This window comes from Colletotrichum aenigma (genome assembly GCF_013390185.1).
Source record: "Colletotrichum aenigma strain Cg56 chromosome Unknown KSG_Cg56_contig06, whole genome shotgun sequence".
NCBI lineage: Eukaryota > Fungi > Ascomycota > Sordariomycetes > Glomerellales > Glomerellaceae > Colletotrichum > Colletotrichum aenigma.
In genome coordinates, this window is record NW_023500912.1 from 328,196 (window position 1) to 337,488 (window position 9,293).

At 59.1% G+C, this 9,293-nt stretch overlaps 3 protein-coding genes across 3 annotated transcripts; 1 reads left to right on the plus strand and 2 right to left on the minus strand.

The window, feature by feature from the left end:
- Positions 1–76: 76 nt before the first annotated feature.
- Positions 77–1,609, plus strand: DPH2 (2-(3-amino-3-carboxypropyl)histidine synthase subunit 2; the record flags this gene model as incomplete). Its single annotated transcript, XM_037324348.1, has 1 exon — positions 77–1,609. One exon carries the CDS (start codon positions 77–79, stop codon positions 1,607–1,609), a length of 1,533 nt encoding a protein of 510 aa, XP_037176786.1.
- Positions 1,610–2,115: 506 nt separating this feature from the next.
- Positions 2,116–2,845, minus strand: CGCA056_v009102 (uncharacterized protein; the record flags this gene model as incomplete). The annotated part of the gene is made up of 2 exons (XM_037324349.1): positions 2,116–2,658; positions 2,804–2,845. 2 exons carry the CDS (start codon positions 2,843–2,845, stop codon positions 2,116–2,118), a joined length of 585 nt encoding a protein of 194 aa, XP_037176577.1.
- Positions 2,846–5,896: 3,051 nt separating this feature from the next.
- CGCA056_v009103 (uncharacterized protein) lies at positions 5,897–8,908 on the minus strand (the record flags this gene model as incomplete). Its single annotated transcript, XM_037324350.1, has 1 exon — positions 5,897–8,908. The coding sequence occupies one exon, from the start codon at positions 8,906–8,908 to the stop codon at positions 5,897–5,899; it is 3,012 nt and encodes a 1,003-aa protein (XP_037176576.1).
- Between the last annotated feature and the right edge of the window lie 385 nt (positions 8,909–9,293).

A 9,293-nucleotide genomic window follows, 5' to 3' on the forward strand; every position in this document is an offset into this window, starting at 1 on the left:
GCCATCCATCATCCGTCCTCTGTCACACCACCACCCTTCCAAACGAAAACTTTTCCCCACGCCCCAGCCAGCGGCCATGGCAGACCTCGCAGCGCCGCCCGTCCTCTCGACGCCCGCCGAGCACACCTTCGAGGACCCGACGCCGGCCCCCAAGCCCCCGCCCTTCGCGTCCCGCAGCGACGATGACCTCTTCGCCATCTACGAGATCGAGCGCACCGCGCGCGAAATCACAGAAAAGGGCTGGACCCGCGTCGGCCTGCAGTTCCCCGACGCCATGCTCTGCGACGCGACATGGGTCGCCGAGGCGCTGACCAAGGCCCTCGGCACGCCCGACACCCACAAGGTCTACGTCCTCGCCGACACGTCCTACAGCGCCTGCTGCGTCGACGAGATCGCCGCCGAGCACGTCGATGCGCAGGTCGTCGTGCACTACGGCCGCTCGTGCCTGTCGCCGACCTCGAGGCTGCCCGTTATCTACGTCTTCACGCGCCACGCCCTCGACATCGACCAGGCCGCCGCGGCCTTTGCGAAGGAGTTCCCCGACAAGGACAAGAAGGTCATCATCGTCGCCGACGTGACGTACCAAGACCACGTCTCCCCGCTCTTCGCCAGGCTACAAGACTCAGGCTACGCGGACCTCCTGCACACCGAAGTCGTCCACAACCCGGCCGGCACGATCCCGAACCGCAAAATCGTCGGCGCCTCCGCCGACGAGACCCCCGAAGCCGACCTCGCGCAGTACTCCCTCTTCCACATCTCGACGCCGCCGCCGGCGCTCCTCCTCGCGCTGCAGACCCGCATGGCCTCCCTCCACGTCCTCTCCACCGCGAACCTCTCCACAGACGACCCGACGCGGGTGACGAACGCGCTGCTCCGCCGCCGCTTCGCGCGGGTGCTGACGCTGGCGACGGCCGGCGTGGTCGGCATCCTCGTCAACACGCTCTCCGTGTCCAACTACCTCCCGAGCATCGACCTCCTGCGGCGGCGCATCGCGGAGGCCGGCAAGAAGAGCTACACCATCGTGGTGGGCAAGCTGAACGCCGCCAAGCTGGCCAACTTCGCCGAGGTCGACGGGTGGGTCGTCGTGGGGTGCTGGGAGAGCGGGCTGGTGGAGGAGGACGCGGGCTTCTTCAAGCCCGTCATCACGCCCTTCGAGCTCGAGGTCGCGCTCAAGCCCGAGAGCGAGCGGGTATGGGGCGTCGAGTGGTGGGGCGGCATCGAGAAGCTGGACCACGACGCGGCCAAGCCCGAGGAGGAGGACGACCGCTCCGAGGACGAGTCGGCGCCGCCGGAGTACGACCTGCGCACGGGCAAGCTGGTGAGCAGCCGGCCGATGCGGATGCCGGTGCGGTCTGCCAACGAGACGGCCAAGACGAACGGGGAGAGCCTCGCGAAGCCGGGGACGCAGTCGGCGCTGGTGAAGCGGGAGGTGGGCGAGGTGGCCACGATCAACGGCGTGCTGAGTCCTGGCGCCGAGTATCTGCGGTCGCAAAGGACGTGGCAGGGTCTGGGGACAGATTATGACGAGGAGGCCAGCACGCTCGTCGAGGAAGGCAGGAGTGGTGTTGCGCGTGGGTACACGGTCGGCGAGGACGCCGGCAGGTCATAGGGGTACGCCTTGGACGGTTTCTATTTTTTTTCAAAAGTTCTACAAAAATGGCGAGGGAACACGCGGGGTCACATAGAAAGGGGGCGGCGGGATACCAATTCATTTCATGATCATGTCCATTCTTCTTCTTCATTGTCTGGTCGAGAAATTCATTCTGTGTACATGAGAGAGAAGACGCTCGATCGGTCCAGCCAGACCGATGCATCGTCATCGAGGATAGGGAAATTATTAAGACAATGGTGCAAAAATGAGACGGGGAAGAGAAGGATTGACTCAAGGTCGTCGATTCGTCATCATGAATAGATCCATCCTCCAACAAATAAATACGCCAGGCTGTTGCTACTTTTCAGCAATCAACTTTGAAATTCTTCTCTCACACACAAGTTCCTCCCATACATCTTAATCGTGTCATTCCATGGTATAGTATATAATCTCATCACACATTTTTCTCTCATTCTATAGCTTTGCGCATGTCGCATGCGCTTCGTCGGACCCGCGTTGTCATCTTAGACATAAACGCGGCGGGAGTGGGAGCTGCGACGGCTGTGGTGGCTGTGGCTGCGGTGACGGCGGTGGTGGCCGCGGTGGTAGTACTTGCGGTCGTAGCTCTTTGACAGGTGGTCGCCGTGCATCCAGGCGAGGGCGGCGGTGAAGAAGAAGAGGATGCAGTTGATGATGCCAAAGACCCAGGAGGCCTTGAGCATGGCACAGGGCTTGTTGGTGATGAAGCTGAGGCGGGGACCGGAGATGGAGAAGAGGCCGGGGAAGTTTGCGGTCCACTGGCCGTTGCGAGACAGGTCGGTGCAGTCGACCCAGTTGATGCCCCTCAGGTACCAGACGGCGGCGATGAAGGCGCCGACGAAGCCGAGGTCGATGACGGCGACGAAGAGGGCGTTTGCGCTGCTGCGGTGGTAGCTGAAGAGGGTGAAGATGGCCCAGGCAAGGGCGAGGACGGAGACGATGAAGAGGACGAGGATGGAGTTGGGGACGATGACGTTGGCCTTGACGAAGCCGTCGACGAACCAGGCGAGCATGCCCATGGTGGGGATCTGTTGGGCAGCGTGTTAGAACCTTTCTTTTTTTTTTTTTTTTTTTTTTTTTCGGTTTTATTCTCAATTCATTGTGGTCGCAAATTGTCGCGAGAATTGAGTTGGTGGTGAGGTGAGAGAGACCCGAGGTGAGTGAGAGGCTTACCAAGGTGATGATCTGCAGGAATCGCGTTCCCGCGAAGGCCATTGCGAACAACATGATGGGCGAATTGTGCCCCGAGGGCGCGCTAAACTATCAAAAAGTTGCGACGCGTTGGCGAGGACGGAATGCGCTTCGATTGCGCTTGCGACGGTAGTGCGGCCGATGAGGGCGGACAATGCTTAGTTGGATACTGGGAAAGTCCGGCGAGAGGGCGCGGGAGCTGTCGGGGATGGACGCTGCTGGCGCTGCTGTCTGACACGGAGCAGAGTGAGACAGACGGTCGGGAGGAAGGGTGAGGGACGGGAAGGTAGAAGAAGAAGCAGAACCTCTAGAAGGGCTTCGGACGAAGGAGGGTGGTTGGGATGGGGGTGGTTAAGTAGTTTGGGCCAGGTACGGATTGGATGCCGGCGCCGCAGCAGCAGATTCGAGGTGCGTCAACGAGGCGGTGGTCTCTTTGGCGTGTGTCGGGTGTGAGAGAGCAAAGCGAATGTGTCAATGTTAGCGGATGCAGGTCAAGGTGGTGGAGGATTGGTTGGACTGGACGGGGGGTCAGCAAGTCATGACAAGCAAGGACGGGCAGCAAATAGAAGAGAGTCGCAGTTGCGTAAGGTAGGTAGGTGGTGGAAGAGGGCAGCAAAGCAGGGCAAGGTGGAATTGGGGGTGGTTGGGCTGGATCACAGTGGTCAAGGTCATGGATGGTGAAGCGAAGCGAAAAAGATGCAGAGTGGTATTGGAGGCTGTTCTGGCTGGCTACCCGCAAATGCACGATGCACCGGTCTGCAAGATGCGACCCTGGAGATGGTGGCATCGTCGAAAGAGACTGCAGAGGTGGGAAAAGGAAGCAGAAAAAAAGAGGTGGCAGGGATGGTTCCCAGTTTTTCTGCTCGCGGGCTGGGCTTGTACAGGGCTGCCTGGCTTGCTGCTGCTGACTGACGAAGTCGACGACGAAGACGACGACGACCGATGAAGTTGCATGGGACGGGCAGCGAATAGCGGCAAGGCAAGGTAAGGCGGCCTGATGTGTGTCTGTTTTTGTTTCTGTCTGTGTTGGTGTTGACTTTTGATCGACTCTACTTGGTCACAGTATCACAGCGGTGTTTGCGCATTGCGAGGGAACCAAGACACAGAGACAGAGACAGAGACAGAGAAGGAGAAACAGAGGGAAACATGGCGCAGCTCGGTGCAGCAGTCCCTTGGGCTGAGAAAGTAAAGGCGAGCACGGCCTTCCGGTCAAGGATTGACGGCTGCCATCAACAGCACCCACGGAGCTTTTGCTCTTTCGCAAACCGCCGTCAAACAGTGACACAGACAGGTCCTTCCCTGCGTCGGTTGCTATGACGTCGAGGATCGGCAGTCGCTGCTTCCCTTTTCGGTCCCCCATCCAACGGCAACAGCAACAGCCACACTCAGAAAGAAGGAACACCACCACCCAGGGCAGCTTATCTCAGCTCAGCTCCAGGTGCCAGGTCCGAGGCCACCACCACCTCTTTTCTGCACCTCAGCCAAACTGCATCCCATCCATCTGCCTGTACGCCGTCGTCATCCAGCATGGCAACAGCAGATCAAGGCTTGCACCCACCTGGGAGACATGCGCTCATCATCTGTCCATCGGCCCTGTCAATCCGGGAGAGCAGCCCCCGTTTTACCCAACGGTACCTTATCTTGCCAATTCACACAACCCATGCCCACCCCGTCCATCGCAGATACGTACTCGACACCGTTGACGGTCTAGAATCATCTCGAGAACAAAGAAACACAGCGACCGACATTCATTCCTGTCTCTCTCGCTCCGTCTCCCGTTTCATTCCAGGGTCTTCCCAGATTGACCACCACCGAGGTACACTACTGCCACCAAGGCTACCAACCTAGGTAGAGGCCACCAAGTAGTCTACCGCCTTGGTTTCCCGGCCAGCAGTGACAACACACCATTTGACACCCGATGCTCACAGGACGAACCAGCCAATGACAAGCGCAACCCCCACTCCACCATTCGAGAAACCACCAGCGACAGCGGATAATGAGACGCACCATGACCAAACCCATCGCCGTGAATGCGCATTCTCTCTCGCCTTCGCTTCCCTGTCTTCGTCTCTCTTACGCGGCACAGACTCCCGCTCGAAACAAACACTCCCGTGCTGCTCCCTCACCGCCGGTGAAACCACAAAAAAATAAAAGAACAGGATGAAAAAGAATAGCGGGGACCCGATGAGGTGGCTGGGCTGGAACCGGACACCACTCCACTGACTCGTTCGACTCTGTCCACTGGTTCTGCGTCTCGAACAAGCACCCAAGGCACCCTCTTACAGAAAACCCATCCGGCCGTCGACGGCTCTGGACTCGTCCGCGGCATCTCCACACCGCCGCCCGCCGCCGTCTTCCAACTGGGCGTTCCCAATGTTACGGCCCAACGCGGTTCCACGTGGAGTCGATGCCATGCGATGCACCACCGCGATCCCGCCTCTAGCTCCGTTTCCTCCTTGTCCGCCGCCCATTGATGCCTCACCGACACACTACCGGTATCCGTACACCCCATGAGTAGGCCCCGTCCAGTCCCCTCGTCCATCACCGGCCCGTCGCCAGCCGTCCTATCCTTCCATCTTCAGACCCAGACTTGTCCACGTCAGCAACAAATGCATCCTCGGCTCCCCACGGCGCGCATCCCTAGCATCTACCATCAAAAGTCTGATATGGTGATCTGTCAATCAGCCCAGAAATGCACACGCATCATGTGGGATGGGAAAGTGATCCGTCACCTTGCTCCGTCTGCGGAGCACAATCAATCGCAGTACTCCCTGCTATCGGGCATTAATTAACTCTAACGAGCAATCCTGCACTAATTACACAAAACACCACCAGGGACCTGCAATCGCCGGGTATCACTCTAGTAAATACAGCTACATCCAACTTTTGGGTCTATCGTGACATGAGCCTCGTAAGTGAAATGGTAATAAATCGAGGAAACCTTATATCCGTCCTTCGTCTCATATCCCGCTTGCCCAGAAAATATACTCCTTTTAGGTCCCCTTACACGTACATGGTTCTGTCATCCCGTCGTACCTAGCTGGCTTGTCCCATGTGCCTCAATTCCTCTCCTCTTCACGGCTCGTGGTCATCGATTACGTCCAGGTCAAAGTCCCGGATCCGCGGTGACATGCTGTCCGTCTCGACACTCTCCCGCTGCGCCTGTCGGCCATATCCGCCACTCCTCGAGCTTCTCGACTCTACCATGTCGTCGAGCACAAGGAACCCTCCCGACCCAGTAATGCTACCAGAGAGGGGCAGGTGAGCATGGCTCGACGTGTTCGACCGCGCATATCCACCGTGAGAACTGTTCCCATCGTTCGCCGCGCTAAAGTCTCGTCGGCGAACCGGCAGCTCAATGCCCTCGCCACGATCCATGGCGAAGGTGCTGCCACTGCGCATGCTGCCCGGCCCGCCGCCGAGCGTCTTGGCGTTGTCCCGGGACTGCGCTCGGCGGAGGTTGGCCGCGGGGCGGTGGGAGGCCGGGGTGCGAATGCTGCTGTTCGTGTCGCTCTCACTGACCACGCTGTACGCAGAGCTAAAAGGCGGTGCAGACCCTGCCGAGTGGACGGACCGGGCCGCCGGGGTCTGGTATCCGGAGCCCCGCGACGTCGTAGACGCTGGAGCCCGCGTGTAGGCAAAGGGCCGACCGACACCTTGGATGGGGCTGGTGTTGCCCGAGTCCCCTTCGGAGCTCTCTGCACCGCTGCTGTTCTGGTTGTTCCACGTATTCTGCACAACCCAGCAATGCGACAGCTCATGCGACGCCTCGTCCGGTGTGCTTGATCCCTTCCAAGGCGGCACTCTGGTTCCTTTTAGGCGCGGGGACAGGTGGTAAGGGACGTCGTCTCGGTACCGAACATTGGGGGCGTCCACCGAAACACTAGCCAGGGTCTGGAGGATGCCATAAATCAACACCCAACGGCCCCGTCTGGCTACTGCGGGGTCCACCTCGGTGATGCTGTCGCTCTTTTCAAACTTGACGAATGCGTCGATGAGGTCGGATTGTGTAAAGTCCGATCCCAGGATGTAAATATTGGTCGCCTCCGTGTATGCCAATTGCACTCGTCGTTCCAGCGCACCGCCTCTATTGTTTGTGGGGGCGTTCTTCTTCTTGAACATTGATGAGTCCTTGGGGCTGGGAGCCGGAGTGATTGACTCCGGGACAAGAGGGTACGGGTGCGGGATGTGCGGGCAGCGCAGCTTATTATCGTATTCAACGAGCATGTCCGTCATGGGAATGTCAATGTCGGCATCGAACCCTTTGTCCTTATCGCTCTGCATCATCCACTTTCGCCCCGAGCGAGCCTCGGACATGTCCCAAGTAATGTCACGGTTGACGAGGTAGTCGTATAGGGCACCGAAGTCCTTCTGGAGCAACTGTGCGACGTTCCTTGTGAGCCACATGTCTTCTCCTTCCGAGTCCGGTAGACCTGCTGTCGATGCTGGCGGCCAGCATCCGTGGGCTCGTGAGTAGTGGCTGAGGAAGAACTTTTGCAGGCGGTCTGCCGCTGCCTTGGACGGGCCATTGACACCCGCTGGCCACATGTCGCCGTATTGGAACTCTGCAAGACGCTCTTCGGCGGCTTGCACTCGAAGTTGTGTCTCGAGGCAAGCACGCTCGAGTAGCGCCCTAGTAATGGGCGTGAGCTCCTTGAAATCAGCGCACTGCTCCAGCTGGCTGTACATGCCAGCGCAGTGCAGGAAGCTCTCCCGCCAGCCTTCCTCCCACCTCACTGCCTGGCCTTCCGACCATGCCAGCAAGCTCACTGCCGTTTCTGGGTCATTGCGAACATCGTCGATGCCTCGAGCAGACAGGTAGTTGAGAATCATGCCGACGTTGTCTGAGTCTGGTGGTAGGTACGCGTCGAGTCGCATGTGAAGATCTGACAGGGCCTGGTACAAGGACAACCCGACGAGGGATGCATGGTAAAGCAGAGCAAACACATTCCTTGTCGTAATCTGGCTTCGGACCTGCTCCACCTTGGTCATGTTCGCCGGCGTAGGGAAGTACATCTCGTAGGAGATCTGGCCGTCGGCCTCTCCAAGATCTTCAGAGATTGGTGGTGTCGGCTGACCACGACCCATGTGTGGCCGCAGCATGGGAGGTGCTCCTTGCGGTGATGGCGGCATGTAAATGTCCTCCTCCGTGGTGCCTTCTCGAAGGAGTGTGATGAGATACCTCGACTCAGTTGCCTCAATGATGTGGGACGACAGCCTGAAAGAAGGGTTCGGCCTCGGGTTTTGTCCCTTGTGCCCGAAGAAGACCAAGACATCTCCATTGGGGTCCCAGAGCTCCGGGTCTTTGCGAAGCTTGTTCCATCTTTGGATTGGTCTCCCGGCACCAATCCATCGCTTGATGGCTGGCGTGGTCGGCACGGGTGGCAGTTTCGAGGCTGGGGGTGGTGACATGGGCAGGTCCATTTCCTGATATCGCATCTGTTGCTGTTGTTGTTGCTGTTGCTGCTGATGTTGTTGTTGCATGTGCATTTGCAGCTGCATCTGTTGCATGGTATCCATGTTAAACTGCTCATATGTGTACTCGGGCTCGGTGGGTGAAAGGGGTGCAGAGCCATGGTGTTGGCCTGGCCTCACAGTGGCGACAGACTCGGGACGGAATTCAGGCTCCTTGTTCTTGCGCTTGAAAGTGAAGGTATTGGCGAGCCCTCGCCTCACATCCTCACTCTTCTTGTCCAGCCTGCTCCTCAGGCCAGACTTCTCGATGCCGGAGACATCCTCTGTCTTAATGGTGGGTCTCCTTGCCCTCGCGTAGGCGAAGTCGTCCAAGGGGCCGGCAGCTCCGTCCCGGCGGCCACCTTCGCTGCTCCCGCTGCCGCTACCGATGCTGGGGGTGCCGACCTTGACATCGCGGGGCGGCTCCGAGAACTTGAGGAAGCGGGCGTTGGTGGTTCCGATGCCGGTGCCAACGGGCAGTGAAGCGCCGGTCTGGGGCAGAGGAAAGTCAGGGATGGCATAGTCGTTCGGGTCTACTCCTCCTCCTCCAGGGCCGAGATTCGCGGCTGCTCTCGCCTTGTCCTTCTCGGTCTGGGTGATCTTCTTGCGCACATAGGCGCTCCGGCCGGACATGTTGGCGGCGGCGGGGGAAAAGCAGGGCGATGAAGCTCACGGGGAGCAGTCAGGCAGAGTGCCTTCCTTAGCCGACTGGGGCGGCGGGGGGCCCCGGTGTCTGGGGTTCAAGCCGTAAGAGCAGCCAGACACGTGTGAGATGACGAGGTGAAGTCTGACGGCCGACGACGGAAACGACAATGGCGAACTATGGCCTATCCTTTGGCCTATGACCTATGACCTAAGTAAGGCAGGTAAGGTACGGGAAGCGACGGCGCGACGGCGTGTCGGCGGCCGGGTCTTATGTGGGCGATAAGATAAGAGACCTGGACCTGAGGTGGGCTTCTTCAGAAAGGCAGGCGCACCTTTGCAAAAGATGCAGCAGGTGCAGCAGGTGCAGCAGGTG